The following is an 18,383-nucleotide window of genomic DNA, read 5'->3' on the forward strand; positions in this document are numbered from 1 at the left end:
TGGCGTCTGCCTCGCCTTGGCAGCCAGGCGAGCGAGCAGGCCGTGCAGGACCATTTTTATTTTTTGTGCTCAACTAGGCAGCAGCAGCATCTTCTCCTTTTATCACCACAAATGGACCGCAGTTGCCAAATCAATCAGCCTCGGCCAGCAGCAGCGCCGCACACAAACTGCGCCGCCATAAATCAGCTGGGTAATTAAACAATTTGATGCGATAGTGGCGCGATGATTTATTCGAGCGGTAATAAAATCATAATAATTACCCGTTCCTTTCTCTTGACACCCAACGCGTGCTCTGTGAGAAAATTACGACCGAAAAAATATTATACGGCCGGCCGGCCGGACCGAACGGCAACGCCGATGATGATTTTATAATAGACCTAGACGCGCTGGCCAGAATTGAAATCCCAGCCTTATATTTTTTTGTAATGATTCCATGCTCGGAAAAAGTGAAAAATCCCCAACTTTCCAACTGCACCGGTTTTAATATACATAATTCACGCAGTGTGTGCGCACCTGCAGCACCCGCGCGCGCGAGCGGTGTCACAATTAAAATGTCGTTAACTTCGGGTGCCGCTAATGTTATTGCACCATTATAGACGCATTAGCATAGATATATTATTACACTGGGCATGGAAAAGTAGCGCGGGGTGGATGATGCGTTCACGTGGTTCGTTTCGACGACGGCAGGGCCGCGCGGTAATTGATTTGGGAAATTGCTAGGGCCCCTCGGTTTTGTTTTGATTGCTGCGTAAACGGCTGAATTTTTTATTATTTTCCATTTTGCAATTAGCTGCGAATATTATGTATGTGTTCGGCCCTTCTCTTTTTGCCCACGTCATGCTGGGTAATGTGTCGCCGGTTCTCTCTCGCTCGCTCGCTCTGTGGCGCGCGTGTGTTGGTCGCTCCCTAATATGCGCGACGATGATGACATGACGTAAGCAATAATTTTGACACTAAGGGCGCAATAGAGAAACTCTTTCTTTCTTTCTTTCATTTGCCTCCGCTCGCGTAATCGATATATCGATCTGCTCGCAGGCCTCGTTTTCACGCCGCCACTTTTTTCTCTCTCGCCACCGACGGACGTGCCAGAGCCCTTTTAACTTAATGGATTTTGAGGCTGGATGTGTATTTGAAATCTAGCCGCGTCTTCTTGCGCGCCGAGCTGATTCATTAAGGGCCTTCTTTATTAAGCTAATGCTCTGCGGACTTTGGAATCAAGATGCGGGAAAAAAATTAGCGCAGGCTTGGATAAAATATTAGTTTCTCCTTGTTTGTATCAAAGCTGAAGACACCGCATAATTTTTTTTTTATTATTAATAATAATTGAAATATTGCTTATAATTAGAGGTTAATAGAAAAATTTGATGACCCGAAACATGCAATTGATTACTTGCAACAAGCGTATAAATCTATTGATTTTAATTTCCAACGTTTATTTATATATTATTTTACATTTTATTTTTAAAGTTTTTCCTGCAATTTATGTGAATTAAATTAAATTAATTTGAGCATATATAGATATTAAGAAAGATAGAAATAAAAATAAAATAAAATCTTAAATTTAAATTAATTTATTTAGAGGACTAATTCAAAATTCCATTCTAAATATTAATTCTTTTTTAAAACTAATTACGGAGATTTGAAAATTTTAAATCCCCTCCTTGAACCACATCAAAGTGCGTTTTTAATGACAAGGCGAGTGGAATTTTTTTTTCAATTTAGTACGCGCGGCGTGCTCTTGCAGGCCCTCGCGCGGCCTGTTGGGCGAGCAGAATTAAGTAGTCAAGTGTCGTAAATTATCTTTTAACAAGGGGATGATTTAAAGTGCAGACATGCGAGCACAATATTTCATGCGAGAGTGTTTTACGACTTGTGTGTGTGGGAGGCGGTCCAATAATAAAATAATTGTCCCATTTCGCCTCAAATTAGACTCACGCCATCTGCATCCGAAAAAACAAGCTCCAGCGAGGTGCGGATTTTTTTGTCTCTAACTCGTTGATTATCCTCAGAAGTGGCTGATATTATTTCTCGACTGCGTGTACAGGAAGCCTGATACTCTTTGACGCCCCCTGTTTATCCAATTAATGCAATCCGCGGCAGATGGCCCGTCGGCCAATAAGCTGCTCTCTTTTTGCCGCAATTTCGTCTCTCGCGGCGGCGGCGACGGCCACACTCGAAGATTGTTTGCCCGCTCAAATGTTATTATTGTCAGTACATCATTGTGCACATTAAGCGTGGTGCCGCGGCTATGATTTATTGCCCCTGACCTTGTTAAGTGGACTGCCATTGCAGCAGGCGGGCAGGCCTGCACACGAGATATTTATATGAATTTAAAACGCTCTGCCTCCCTCTCGCGACCTTTTCCAGCCGCGTTCGTGTTTTGCTGCTGCTGCTGGTGAAAAGCTGAAAACCCTTCCTTCCTTCGTTTTTATCTCAAGGCGAGTCCAGGAGTGCTTTTAGGCCGTGGAGAATTTCTAACTGTAAAGGCCGAGAGGGCTGCCTATTCTACTCAGAGACACGGAAAAAAATAATGCCCTGCCTGGGAAGAGCTATAGTGCTGGGGATTGAGAGGTTTTGTGAGAGCTGCTGGTCTTTGTCAAGGGAAATTGAATTTTTAAAAATTATCCACGGCTTCACTTTCGGGCAGAATTTAATTTAATTAACTTGCTAAAGGTGCCTGGCACTATAAGCTTAAAGCTTTGATGGGAATTTTTTTAGAAATGAAAAATATTAAAAGAAAACTGCTGATAAAAGTCAGCTGTTTTGCCATGAGGAGCTGATTCTATAGTCCATAGTTCAGAGGATTCCCCACCGAACAAATTTGAGTCAATAAAATTTTAATCTTGTAAAATTTTAGAATTTTAAGTTATTTAAGAGTATTTTTTTGTGATATATTTTTATTTGCTGATTTAAATAATGGATTTAAATTTTAATGAATTTATCTTTGTGTGTTTCAGAGGCCACCCTCGTCATCCCTGTCGTACCCTGGGCCTGGCAATGACGACGTCAGGTCGCCTGGTTCAGGTGGCACGCCAGGCCCCCTTTCCCAACCTCCCAGTTCCCAACAAAGTGGTGACAATGGCAGTGAAGCAGGTAAGAACTCGCAATTTTCGCCTTACATTAATTTTTATCAGCTCACTTTGCTGCGTCGTGATAAATCCGTTCGGTCGCCAATTAGTCCCTAATTGGTAATTAATTAGGAGGCACAATAAAATTCAAATAAAATCACGCTTATCTCTGCGATATTGCATCAGTCTCGTTGACATGCACGAAAAAGGCCATCGTCGGACAGACGCCGCTTATCACTCGGGTTCATCTGGTGTCTTGCTTTTTTAGCCCCGCCGTTCATTAACAAATTATTTATAATCATCATCAGCACAAATGTTATTATTAAACGCGGCGGCCGAAAAAAAGAGATCTAACTGAGCGTCAATATACAATCCGGCCGGCTTCTGGAAGACAATTTATTATATAGCTTTTTTAGTGATATTTTATGGCTTTTTAATTGGTGTTGTGCCTGCTCATTTATATATCCACTGCGAGATGAGATCAATTTCTTTCTTTCTTTCATAGACCTATTGATTTTTTTTTCACACTTGGTGGTCCGACTCGAGTTGAAAATTTCCAAAAACCGTTTCCTTCCGGGAAAATAGAGTCAAGTTTGTTGACAAGCCGCCTGCCTGGTGGTTTATTGTATGGTGTGATGACGGCGGGATGGGGAAATTATCGCCGCAAGTTTATCAACACGGCCATAAATTTGCAGCACGCCATACACACACACACACTATAATGCGCCGCGCTGCTCTTTCACACACTCGCACGCCGGACGAACTGCTGCATTTTTTTAAGTGTCCCCAAATCAGCTGTTCGGCGCACACCGGAATAATTTGTGCGTTTTATTACCTCCGCGGACAAGACAGGAAAGTGCTAAAATTTATATTTGTGTGTCTCGCGTGTGCTGCCGACGGGGAACACCCAGTGACACAGTGAGCCGAATTTTCCTACGTGAAAAATAAAACTAAAACTTGATGTGGTACTTTTGATTTTATCCGCTGCGTAATGTTCTTTAAAATGGCGAGGGACCCTGTAGTCTCTGTAATGGAATTAAAGCTGAATCGTAAAGAGAAAAATGAAGCAGCTGAAACATTTTGCAGTGGGAGATGGAAGATAAAAAGCACAACAAAATATTCAAATTTATACTTGTGCTTGAATCGAGTTTGAATTTTACTCAGATGATTTTTTGATTTTTTTTTTTTACACACGTACAAATCGATATATTGTAATTTCAAATTTTAATTGGAAGTTTGATGATATTTTTTATATATTTGAAGAAAAGCGTTTGGATTAAAACCTTTTTGGCCATAAATAAAAAGATTGCTTGCAGCTGTTTCTATACAAAGGTTTAAAACTGGTCAAAGTTTTGTTACATAATATTAAAAAAAAAATGGTATCTCTCTCTTTGAGATCCAACCGATTTCTGAATTGTTCATCATTCATAAATTATTTTTTTTTTATAATTTGAAGAATTTGAGAGCAAAATAATTTTTTGGACAATCAAATTGCTTTGGAACAAAAGCTTAATTGAAATTCCGGTGCGTCACTGCCTCCCATCTCCTCGAGACGGGGCGGAATGCTCAATCTTTAAGGCATTAAATGAGCGCTAATGCAGAATAAGGGGCTCGCTCTGGTGCCGCCGCCGCCGTTGCTGCATGAATGTAATTATAATCTATTCATGCGCCGGTCCCTGCGGGAATAAATAAGCCAACGTAGCGTTCTCGCGTCATATTTGGACTCGGTGTTTGCTCCGGGAGCGGCAAAGTGAAAATTAATAATAATCCTCGGCGCGAGAAAATGCAAATCCCGGGGTGTTTCTCCCACTGCTGCAAATTGGAATCTGCACCCAGCACCAGCTTTGTATTATTTTATTGATCTCTCTCACTGTGCTGACGGCTTTTGTTGTTTGTATTTGCACTTATCAATGGTCGCGGGAGATTTCCCGCTGCGCGCAAATTGACACGAAATCCCACGAAAAGCTGCTCGCTCCATTTCCATCATCTTTTCCTCCTTTTTGTGCGGAAAATTGGCCCCGCTCTCCTTTTCCGCCCCTGTTTCCATGCTGGGGGAGCATGTTAGTTTGTTTGTATTTATACTTTTTTTTCGCTCGCCTATACAAGCTGCATATTTATTTTCGTGTTTGAAGTTGATGACGCGAATATTAAAAGCAGCTGGTCGGAGGGCGAAATAAATTTAAATTGGCCCGATCTGTTGATACACTGATAGTCTCTCTCAAGCGGGCCACACACACACTCAAGACACATCAGCCAAATACAAAGTATTACTCACGCTCGCTTTGCTTTTGCTTTTGCACCCCGGATTTTTTTCTTCCGAGAGACGCCGCGCCTGCCTCTGGTGTGTAATTTATTTGCCTTCCCCAGCTAATGCGCGTATATCGAGGACGTTAAAATATTTTTCATTTCAAGAATTTAAAGCAGCTCCGGGAGTTACTTTCTTACTTCCCTCTCAGCACAGTTGACAGTCCTTTTCATTAATGAATCAAAACGAGGGCCACCCTGCTGAAAAAAAGACTGCGCTCTTTTGACAGCCGCTGAAATTAATATTTTATATTTTTATCTCGGCCGCGGTGGAGCAAAAATTCCGCTCGCTGCAGACTCGATTTGTTTATCATTTAATTAAAAGTGTGCTGCACGTTTCCGCGAGTCGCGACGACGTTCGCAGCATTGTCTTAGTGCATTGCGAAAATATCGCCGGGCTTTATCAATTCCGGGACCGTTTCCTCGGCACAGCAGCACGACGCTCGCTCCCTCGCTTTATTTTTTAATTTAGCTGCTCTGTGCTCCTCACTCCTTTCCTCCTTATCAGCCGCGAACAAAGACATGAAACACTGATTGGAATTCGCAGCAGAGCAGACGGGGTGCTGTGAGCCACCAGCGGCGTATTGTGAAAACGTGTAATGGCTGTTTTTGTGTAGCAAGCCGGCAGCCAGTAAACGGCTGTCTTGGCTATTTTGATGGAAAATTATGAATTCAGATTATATTTTAAAAATAAAGTGATTATTGAGTGTATTAAATTATAGTTCTTTGTAATAGTAAAAAGAAAAAAAGAACAGAATTTGCGAAGTACATTTTTAGTATATATGTATAAATGGTTTTTGTAGAGACCGACTTATATGTAGTTTACAAACTTAATATTCCAATTGATTTGAATAATGTGTCTCAGAAGATTTGAAAACTTGATTAAAAAAATAATAATAATAATATGGAAAAAAAATTAAAAACATTTATATTTTATATTATGTATAAAAAAGACAATCTGTTTATAAAATTATATATTTTGATGATAATTTTTTTTTATTCTATTGCTCAAGCTTTTTTTAAACTTTTATTCCATACAAAGTCATCATAATAAAGGGAGATTTTATTCCTTTTTGGAAAAACCTTTCCTCTGCCAACGAGATCCGCTTTGCTTTTTGAGGCTCAACAACGCTCTTGCCTCGCTTTTTTACTCCTTTTTAGCCTCCCTCGGCAGACAAAAGCAAAGGATTTAAGAAGAATTCGCCCATGCAGCAGCAGCGCAGTGTAGTAGACGGGGTGCTGCCAAAAGCAGAGCTCGGTGCGGCGTCGGCAGCATTAAATAAATAAATAAATTTGACGCAAGACTGCCCCACAGCAGCGCATTATTTTTATTTTTATTTCAGAGAGTTGTAGTAATAGTGAGTCTCGAGCATCATTTCTCTATTGTCATCAGCTCGCATTTAAACTGCTGCTTGGGCTCTTCGTACATATATTTTGTTATGCCACGTATTGAGAAGAGAGAGAGAGAGAAATAAAAAAAAAGAAGAAAGAAAGAAAGAGAGAAAAGGGAAAAATAGACGCTTGTTGTACTACGAAATGTAATCCATTGTGCGCGTTCATTACGCCAGTATTCACCAGGTAAAAGCTGCTGTGCAGCCTGGACTGGTATGAATAGTACAACCGCTGCTGCTTTTTATAAGTGCGGGAGGGCTGAGTTATAAACGGGGGATCGATGATGAATGCCTGATGGCTCACAAAGCAACAGAGAGCACTCGGCGGCGGCACACACACATCATACAATAATATAAAAAAATATACGGCGACGAGCAGCATTCAAATACAGATGCGTGCGTGACCTTGTAATGGGCGACCACCCTGAGCAGTCGAAAATTTTTCCGAAAATGCCCCTTTGTTCGTCTCAGAGGCGAGTTTATGTGCAAGTCTTGTGGGGAGCCGCAGCGACAGATCTGGTTTTGAGCTTTCCTTTGATCGGTGACGACGACGACGCGTGATTGCATCACGACGACCGATATATATTATTATCCACACGGAGAGCAGAGAGAGACGCCGTGCCTTTTATTATTAAAATAATCTTAAGCACGCTGATGGAAAACTGGTGTCATTTGCTGAATGCCTTTTAAAACGCGCACACGGCCGCTCGAATGAATTCCTACTTCTCGACACTTTCACCTCATTTTTCAGACGAGAATTGCGCGTTAAATTTGGCATTTGGACACACATCACACACAAAAAATAAGAGAGGCCTTTTCTCAGAAGGTCACCTCATTTTGCTTGAAAAGACTGTCTTGTCCATTTAAAGTTCACGTGATTTCCTCATATTTAAATTTAAAGTTAATATTATATGCGCATACGTAATTATAATTGACATCAGTTTATTTGTTAATGGTTAAAAAATACTCAATTATATCATTAGGCAGAATAAACAATGCAGCAATATTTGCAGTTGCATCAATTTGCACAACAGTTTAAATTTTGGATCTGCATTCCAATCATTTAATATTATTCTCAAATTATTATTTTTATATATAAAAAATTTAAAAATTAAATTAAAAGATATTAAAAATAACATTTCAAAATGTAACTAGTTTTATATTTTTTAAATTGATATGTTAAATTAAAAACATATTGTTATTCTAGAGATTTTTTTATCATTATTTAATTAAATTAGAATTATTGCTTTTTACAAAGTAAACATAAACAGCATAATTTAAATATAAAAACTCTATGCCAAAAATTAGATATCCTTCTACATTTTGGTTCTGACAAAATCAATTCTTGCCTGAGTTTCACCAACAAATGGAGCAAAAATTTATTCACAGCCTCTTGGTGGCTCAATTGCGAAAATCCCCCTCTCGAGAGATCGGCCCCGCACTAGAGGCAATGCGATTCCCACAATCGTAAAGACGTAAGGACCTTAAGGAGATTCCGGCGGCGCTGATTACGGGGGAAAAGGCGCAACAAACACGACGTGCTCTTGTCGGTGCGCGTCACCCCCGGGTTGACATGAAGTGCCTGGTCGGTGCTTTGAATAAAAAGGACCACTCGAGGGATAACCGCGCGCGTTATTTGATTCGATCAAATCGCTTCGCAACAGATGCGAAAGCATCTCAAGCACTCTCCGCGACAGACGTTATGTTGCTCTGATTGTGTATCATTGGGGGCATTAAAATGAGAGCCTGCATGTTTCTGTGTGCAGCACACAGCCGAGGCTATATAGGAGGCGTTGTAGCAGTAAAAAGCTGAACCAAATCCGACCGAATAACCGCCGTGTGTGCCTCTTTTTTTATTTATGTTTCACTCCCGCATATGCGCGAGAGAGAGTGAGTGCGGTTATTTTTATACTCCATCGTGTGGTGTTGTTCTTTGCGTGGTGATGAGATGCTTGTCTCTTGCGGCCACATTTCGTGGCTTCTTCCTAGCACCAGATCGAAAAAAGAAAAAAAAGAGAGAAAGAAAATTCCGACTCGCTGCTTTGATCTCGGGTGGAAATTCGAGCGCACTGTTTTGATTTTCGGGGGCCTCTTGCAGCTGTGCGCGGCCGTTTTGCGCCACTTGGGCAACCGTCAGGCTGAGAAAATCGAGAAGACTTTTGAGATTTGTTTTGTCTGGGCGGCAAAACAAAAAGGAAAATGTTATTTACATTGAGGGAGGTTGCATTAAGGAGTTTCCAGAGTTATATTTTTGTTTTATAAAATGGTGCAGCAATAAAAAATTCAATATTTCAAAAAATTTTCTTTACATTTCAAATTTTTTAAATTCTTTACTTTACCTGTAAAAAAAAACAGTTTTTTTTAAAAATACATAAGCCCCGAATGTATTTTAACTTATGGGTTATCTCACCAATTTCTAAGTTTCTTTCACTCTCCTCTATCTAATGCAAAAGCGTACTTTTGCATCTGCCCTTCTGAATTTTTTCGGGCCGATCGAGCAGCAAAAGTGCAGGCAAGGTGCAGTGTTGGTGGTTTTATATATTTAAAAGCCCGCTGCTTTCTCGCAGAACTATTAGCCCAGGCACTTACTCTGATATTTTTGTATATCTTCTGTGCCGGGCCTAATGGATGTTTGCCACTAGAAGAATGAGAAAAAAAAAGAAGGGCAGAAAGCAGCAGCAGCCCCCCTAATAGATATGCAGTAAGAAGAGTTAATGCAGTGCAGGCAGGGAGGAAGCCGCCCCCGCCCACCCCTTGATATTGCTGCGTGCTCTCTCATCACCAAGAAGCAAGGCATTTGTCACTTGTCTCTTAGATTACATTTCGCCTCATCTCCTCCAGTGGCACGCAACCCCTGATGTGCTGCTTTCTCTCTCTCTTTCTCTCGCTCCACGTGAATTTGAAAACTATAGCAAAAGCTAAGCCTCTGTCTAATGATGCGCTCCGAGCGACGCACACTCTATTTATCAAGAGCAACTCCCACACCCGCCAAAATAACACGAAATAGAAACTTTCTTCAAGGAAGAACCAACATTCAAGAAATTACATTTTTCATCATTTTCTCAATTAGATATCATTATATTTGCTAATTTTTGGCTATTTTGAAAAATGAATAATAAATAATTTGATGAAGAAGAAGCTGATGGTAAAAAATGTAGTTACAACTTTCTTAAAAGAAGGGGGACTTAATTATTTATTTTCCTACACACTCAAAGGGTACCTATCCTATAATAGCGAGTAAATGTCGCTCAGCGGGAAGGTTGTTTGCTGGCTCGGATGCAACCCCCAAGCACGGATGTCACACAGGTTGCCTATTTCGACCCCCAAACTCGAGCTCGGGGAAATTGAGCCAAATCCTGTCTGGAAGTGAAATTATCGCGCAACAACCATAATTATGCCAGAGATCATGATCTGCGAAATGGAATTAGAGGAATTATTTTGGCGAAAGTTTCGACGAGTTGCTGCCGGCGTCGTGTGTGCGCTGATAATCCTGCGCTGATGCAGACTGAGTGTGTGGTGCTTGTAAGTGAAGCACTAAACACGGCTGAATGTTGTACTCACTAATGACTCGGCAATAAACACATGCATGTAGCAAAGTTTTCTCTCTCTCTCTCTTGCTCGCTCAACCCGACGACTTTAAACTCGCTGCTAATTCCCGCAAGTGCCGCGAAAATTGTGAATTCCGGCCTAATCATATCGACTGCAGCCGCCGAAATTGAATCTCCGAGTAATGACTTTCGGCTGATTAAAATTACACACGTGCAGCCTCCATTGTCTTGATCTATTGATAATTAACTCGAGATACAAGAGAGTGCCGTTATTTTTCTAATTACTCTCTGGCTCCAAGGCACGGACTGCGTACAAAGTGTGCATGAGTTTCCTTTCCACTCGCTGGACCTCCTGGCTGCTTATTTTAATTTATTCAAAAGGCGTAATCTGAATTTTCACGCGTCCCTTGTAATCACGAGCCACTTCCTGCTTTTTTAATTCAAATTATTCATACTTTAAATTAAGACGTGTGTGCAGCGGTGCTAAAAAAAAAGAAGTAAAAATCTCACCAAATCATCTCTTATTTGAGGCCCCTCTCGGGCGCAGTTTCATCATTTAATCGCAACAAAGTAAAGAAAATTCCATTAGCTCTCTCCACGGGAGTTGAAGAACTTCTTCTTCTCTCTCTCTCTCTCTTTTAATCGTATATTGAATTCCAATGGGGTGGAAAATTTCATCATGGCCGTGCTTGCCACCCGCGGTCCCGCACCCCTGCCTGAGCATTTGCATAATCACCTTAATCGCGCCCTCGCACCTCTCCCTTTGAAAGAAGTGCAGCAGCAGCATCCCTGCGGTTTGATGCGCCCGCAGAAATCTCACTCTCTTTCTCGCTCACGTCCGCAAACGCGACAGACCGCACCTCTTCAGCTCGCTATGCAATTCAAGTGCCGGCGAATGTTTCAAATAGAATTACCTCGAGCGCCGGCGTGCTCTTTGAAACTGAAATTTGATTACTTCAAGAGAGTCTCGGTGCGGCTGCGGCGGCTCTTTTTCGAATTTCTCTCCATACGGAATTTTAATTTCCAGATCATTTTCTTGTCAGCAAAACGGGGAAAAGCGATAAATTTTTAAGCCGCGCGGAATTCTCGCTTCGGAATCAATTTATTTATACACATTATTTCCACTGGGAATTTTTTCGTCGCCGTATATGCGTCGCGCATCAAAAAGATGTTGCTGCTGGAATCGCGGCGAGTTTTCTCTGAAATGCGGGGAATTTTCAGAGAGTGTCCTCTTTTTGCACGCGGAGGAAGCTGTCAAAGGCATATCAATCCAGCAGCAGGCGGCGCTGCCACAGTCATCGAGCCGAGTGTGTGTTTTCGAGCGAGTGTCTATGACAACGACAGCCTGTGCATAAAATATTGCGCGCCGTGTAAATGGAGCCCTAGAGTTGTTACACCTGCAGGCCAATTATATACGCGCGAAAAGCACCCTCGAGCAGAAACTCTCTAAACAAAACACAGCGCTGTGCTTTTATTAAACCAACACACACTTGAATACACAATATAACGTATTACAAAAGGTGAGAGGGACTGAGGACTTGATTGATGTAAAAAATTAATAAATTAAAAAAAAATATGCATAAATTTACAGACGCGGATAATTGGAATTTATCGCGTCGTAAATTGGCGTATTTATTCTGCAGTGGCGGACAAAAAGAGCAATAAAATTTAAAATCAAATAAAAAAGCCTCTCTGTTGCTGGAAGGGTGGAGGCGCACAAGTCGAAAATCAAAGGGCTGGATAGCGAGCACACATATGTGGACCACGCCTTCAAATCATCCCAATAATTAATCATCCGTGATATTAATACATACCGCCGACGACGACGAGAGGCAGCATGTTAATTAGATTTATGATGAAATAATATAGAATACGATCGGCAGAGGAATCTGACGAGATGCAAGCTGCCTTTCACCTTTTTTTATTATAGGATTTTAATTTGAAGCAAAGAGGATGCTGCCGTGTCTTGTGTACCCATAACTAGGTAACACACATGGTGATGATGAAGTATTAAAAGTAACAGCGACCGTAATTTGGCGAGGTGTGATTTCTTCAAAATTGTCTCCTCGGCTAGGTCATATTATGGTTAAAAGTGGTCACACGGGTTTTTCTGGCGCACAAGTAAGTGTCTTTCTGGGAACGCCATCAGCTTCATTAAAACAATGCTCGCTGCGCGCGGACAACTCACTCACTCTCGCTCATAAAACACCTCCTGCCCGCCAATTAATTAAATATCATAATTCGCGGCGCTGCTGAAATGGGACGAGGTGGAATTAAGTGTCGAATAAATCTCAAGCTCGTAAAAAGTTTGTTTTCGCTCTCTCGCACCAACAGCAGCCAAGGTTGTGCTGGCGCCAAATTTCCAAGGCGCACTATAATTCTGCGCTGAAAAGCAGGTTTGATCGAGAGGTGCCGGTTTCGCCTCGGTATTAATTAATCATTAATTAAATTCTGCAGCAGCATTGAGAAATTGAAGAAAGCTGTTTTATTGTCCTGGTCAGAGTGGAAATCCAAAATTCTAAATAAAGGGATAATTGGATCGCTTCATTTAATATTGTTTTATACTGCAGGTTCTATAATGATTGAATATTGGGCAGTGAAGGACTAATTCAATGATTAATATTTTTCTCAAATTTAAATCAAGTTGCATGATGATTTTTTTTTTGCATTTTTGACATTTAAAAAAAAAAACATTTTGAAACCCATTTGAGACAAATTTGGAGTAGTTAAAAATACAAAATTAAAATAATAGTTCAAGCTTATTAAATATCATAAAATTTTATTTTTCTACTAACAAAAACTCTACACACCAACATCCACATTTTCAATTATTTGTCTTCATTCCTGTCCTTTTCCTGTACAACAAATAACTCTACAAACTAAATACGGAAGAGGCTTTTGTGTCAGGGGGTGTAGGATTTCTGGATTTTTGGTCGATGCGCTTTTTTTTCTGCAAAATCCCTGCTTTGCTGCTTCCTCTATGTACGTGTTGGAGGAAGAAAAATCAGCTGTCACAGGCGAATTATTTAATCAGAGGCAATCAAAGCAACTGCCGAGGAATAGGAAAAGCGGCTTATGACGGTGCATCACAATGCTCGCTGCCGGCGCATTAGTGCAAAGCGCGCGCAATCCCATGGGGGTGGCTCCGGGGGCTGTAATCCTGAGTTAATAACAAAGAAAAGCCAACATCAGTGCTCGCAGCGGTAATAGCTGAAAAGAAGGCAGAGCGGAGGAGGGATATTGCCTTCTATGTACCACCGCGGGATTGTTTGACCTCAGCGATTTATTGTGCAAACAAAATGCAAATACATCGCACGCTGGCGATAATATGCAACGAGCAGGAGCTGCCCCTCTCACTTTGCATTTTAATTGTATTTTGATTCCCCACAGCCACACGTAATAAGAGCATTTAATGGATTTAATATTTCAAATTTAAAAGATTTTCTATTTTGAATTAAGAATATAAATAAAAATTTAAAAAAAATTTCATAAAATTAATTATTTCTTTTATTTAATTTTTTTAAATGGTTAATTATTTCTTTTTTATTAATAAAGTTTTATAACCAATTTATAATTTAATATGCAAAAATTTTAATATTGTATTTTATTTTAAACATATAAATATTTGTCACACCATTTTTTTAAAGTTCATAGAGTTGATTTTAGTAATGTAAATTGTCAAGTTCAATCGTTTACTACATTTTTAATTACTTGAATGTTATTTAAACAAATATAAAGCATTAATAATAAAATTATTTTTAGGGTGGGTAAGATAGTTCAACTGAATGTATATGATATTAATTTCTTAAGTGATTTAAAGTAAAAACAAAAATCTATATTTCACCAGTAAATCAGGACACTTAAGATTTTCACCATTTTAAATCGTATTAAAAAAACAGTAGAATTAAATTGCTCTAAATTATCCCGATTCGCAGCAGATTTCCCACGGAACACTCAGTCCAATTAAGTGAATTAATGACACCTCATAGGAAGGCAGGCGTCCAAAACGGAATAAACACGGCGGCCAATACACGGCTATGTGTGCAAAAACAATCAGCTCGCACGCCCCATTCCCAGGCGCAATTATATCAGATTGCGAAACGCAAAAAGCCGAGCCAGCATCACGCGCTCGCACCGAGAGGAAATTTAGTGCTGAAAGCATCAGCAGCAGTTGCGCGACTATTCCGGTCACACACGCGTTATTTCCATGATTAATAATCATTATGAGCCAGCACGGCGCGCGCGTTTAATGCACACAGCGTTTTATTGATTTAGGGGATGACACAGCACAAAACTCGTGGCGTTGGTTCGTTCGGTTTGTGTCAACTGCGCTGGCTGCATCGTGATAACAACTCGCAGTTGACACAAATAAATAAAATACGTACTCGCCGTGCTTTCTAAATGTATTTAAATGAGATGCATCAGCGCTGTGTGTTTTATTGCTCGCGGATGATGCAGGTCGTCACGACTCTCGTGTACTTGTTAATAACACAATAATAACTACGTGTACTTCGAACCGTGCATGCCAGCTGCGTGCTGAATTGAAATGGCCGATGCTAATTAATTTAAAGAGCTCTCGGATAATATTATTCGTCTGGAAATCTCCATTTTCTGCTTCCTCTCGTGCTTCTCTCTCACTCTGCTCTCATGAGAAACCAATAAAACGATAAACGAAGAACTCTCGCAATGGCTCCATTTGCCGAGGGGCAACGGCGAGAAGGACGTCGATTTTAACATTCAGAAGTGCGGGGAACTTGCAACGGACTCTTGTGACTGCAATTTGTCCCAGCTAGCAGTTTTAATTTTTTTACTAGAGTCTATTTAGACGTTAATTTTATTATTATAGCTTTTAAAAACAAGCCAAAGTTTAATTTAAAAATGACAATTTAAATAATATTTTGTATTAAAATTATATTATTTTTTTTTATCAAATTTCATATTTATTTTATTTTCTTAATTTAAACAATAATAAAATTCCTTGTTGAAAATTAATTGTGTTTATTAAGCTTTTTGTGCATTACAACTCTTTAAATGCTTGAGGTTGACATGGCAACTTAATGTAACCAGAATGGATATATTTAATAAATCAATCACTTTACGTTTTAAAATCCGCAGTTACTTTGAATGCATTGAAAAAAGAAGGTCACTTTAAATATCGAAGCTTAATAAAAATTCCGTCAGTTCATTTGTGCTATAAATATAAATAAATAAATAAATATATATAAACAGACCAATTGATAACTTAAACCATTTTCAACCGTCATATTAATAAAAGCCCCCTTGAAGATATGCACCACTGTACAACCGAAGTGCATTTTTGTGGCAGAAATCAAGGGGCCTGGGACTGGAAACGAGTTCTGAATAATTCGAAGGCGTTTCAATCCATTGTATTATATTTGTTTGGTACTACAAGCAAAAACAAGACAGCCGGACGTGCGCGTTTCGCGATCAAGAGAATTATGATTGATGAAGAAGCAGCAGAAAGTCTTTTATTTATATATTATTTATTTTGAGCGGAACACGTTGGAATGCGCAAAATATCAAACAATTTAATTCGGCCGAAAAGCACAGGGCGACGGGCAAAAAGAGTCGCTTGTTATAATGCTTGTTGACCAGTTTGCGCTCAATTATTTTGCTCGCGCACGCCAGCCTGTGCGAATAAGTCCCGCGAGGAGGTGTTCGCGGCGGCAGCAGCGAGCCGGCGCAGCGTGTGTTTTTTCGCTCGTTTATTTCTGGCTGAAAAATATACACGTACAGGCTTTTCTTGTTTCGCGCTGATTTGATTTCCAGCGGCAACGGCGGCGGCGCTGCCAAATAATGTCACTTTGCCGATCTCTGCGAGCTCTCTCGTCTCGCTTTTATTTTTATTCGTTTGTATGTATATAAGTGTGCGTGAATATATTTTTTTACATTTGAAACGCGGCCATAAAAAGTTTGGAACATGCATCTCTCTCGGGCAGAGGCAAAACCAGTTGCTCTATCATCGCCAATATTGAATTTATATTGACCGCAGCACTCACAATACAAGATCGGCCCTCGCTCGCTCTTTCTCTGCCTGGCATTATTATTTTTTAAACACACTCTTTTAAAATCCATACGATTCTGCTCTCCAGCATACCTTTTAGGGGACCACTCCTTTTTTATTTATATAATGTGCCTCGGTGGACCACGTGTGTGTGTGTGTGTCTATTTCTCGGGGACATACCATATTACGGCCATACAAGCCATAAACTACCCACCAAACCCAACAGAAGAAGAAGAAGAAGTCACAAATTTTTATTTCCATCTTGATTCCGAGAGCCGAGCGCTGGCCGTGCTTTTTTTGTCTAATCCCGGATCTGCTGTAACGCGTTTTGGTCAAATCCGAACAACACCAAATCCCGACTGGATTATATGGGAGATGGTGAAATATACGAGCTCCTTGCATTATTTGTGGGTGGTCCTCTCAGGAGATGTCACACTTGGTTTGGATCTTGATTATGTTTTATCGCCTCCACTTGGCATTAGAGAGAAGCAAAGAAGAAACTGCACACATAAAATTGTTATTAATAATAGTTTTAAACTAAGATTTTCTGGTTTTATTCAACTTAAAATGTATTAATTTTTAAGTACATTTTTAAAATACTATGTAATATTTAATAAAAATTTAAATTTAATTCAATCATGATAAAAATTTGTTTTCAATAATACTTCAAGAGTATTATATTATATAGTTTTAAATGTAAAATTTATATTTGATATGTATTACTAATACCAGCTGCAAGAAGTATTCATTACCAAAATTAAATCCTAAACAGGATCTTGATATTTCATACTTATGTCGTTATTATTAATTAAAGCGATAAGAAAATTTATCTTAAAATGCAGGAATTGAGAAATATGTACATAATTTATTAAAATATCATAAATCTATGACTCCTTAATTTTTCTGTATTGATATCTTCAAATATTTGATTTTAAATTTATCAAAAATTCCAAAATTCTTTCATTTCATTTTCTAAATAATTTAATTAGTTCATTTTAAGCGCAATACAAAAAAAATACCTTTTTACTTCATAGGAAAGCAACACCTTTTTACAAACAATAGTCAGTCGTGCTTTTGCAAAGCCCCTTTAGCTAATTACAAATCTCGCGCTCAGCAGGAGCGACACCCAAAAGTGCGAAATGCGCATTTTAATTGGCGTGTTTTTTTTCACGGCGGGCTGCGTCTCAATTGCGCGATTCGGCTCGAGATGCACAAAACAGTCGCACATAAAAGGCACAAAAGCGGCGAGGCCTCCCACGCACAGGCGTACTCTCACTTGAATAAGACTGATGACGCAACGGAGCCACACGGTGCCCGTTCGCCGGCTATGGCTGGCTGTCCACCGTCCCGCTGTGAATTTATTTATCCTTCTTCTTTCTCTCTCGGCTGCTCCACGCGCAGAATGGATCTCGCGAGAGAGAGAGGAAAAAATAATATACACACACACACATGCATATATATGAAAGAAAAAATATATAAGAAATCGCTCTCTGGCAAACATTCTCGCAATACCGGCTCATAAACTAATGCCTGTGTGTGTGACCACATGTTGCGATTTGACCTTAACTCAATTATAGGCAGGCAATCAAGTCTTTGAACCTTTAATGATGCGAGCAGCAGCCTGAAATGCTGTGCATTTTTCGGCAATAAATTATTCCACCCATCATGAGCCGAGAGCGCGTACCGGCCGAACCGACTGGAATTTTTTTCTTCTTTCTTTCTTAGACGGCCGTGCTGCGAGAGGAAATTTAATACGGCGCGATGTAATCGAGGAGAGAGACACGACGGCCCTTTATTTGACTGATTCCACGATAACACAGCAGCTCAAAGCACGCCTGCCTCCGTCCGACTCACTCGCACAGCCAGAGATGATTTTTTATAAATTCCCCAGCTCGCCCGTCCGACGGCGTCATGTTTTGAATTTTTTCTCCAAAGTTGCCCGCTGAAGACCTGATTTGTGTGTGTGTACAGAAGATGTTCGAGCGGGCCGAAAAACTGCGCGCCGGCCAGCGGGAGGTGTTTTTAAATGGGTGTTTTTTGTTTTGTC

General features: G+C 40.1%; 1 protein-coding gene across 9 annotated transcripts in view; it reads left to right on the forward strand.

The window, feature by feature from the left end:
- LOC132196786 (homeobox protein homothorax) overlaps positions 1–18,383 on the forward strand; it is a 130,923-nt gene that overhangs the window by 41,841 nt on the left and 70,699 nt on the right. For all 9 annotated transcript variants that reach the window (XM_059619653.1, XM_059619656.1, XM_059619658.1 and 6 more), the window contains exon 7: positions 2,958–3,093. In XM_059619653.1, coding sequence (XP_059475636.1) covers positions 2,958–3,093 — 136 coding nt within the window. The remainder of the gene's footprint in view (positions 1–2,957; positions 3,094–18,383) is intronic.

Source organism: Neocloeon triangulifer, unplaced genomic scaffold, assembly GCF_031216515.1.
Source record: "Neocloeon triangulifer isolate White Clay Creek 2 clone unplaced genomic scaffold, ASM3121651v1 ptg000012l, whole genome shotgun sequence".
Classification (NCBI taxonomy): Eukaryota; Metazoa; Arthropoda; class Insecta; order Ephemeroptera; family Baetidae; genus Neocloeon; species Neocloeon triangulifer.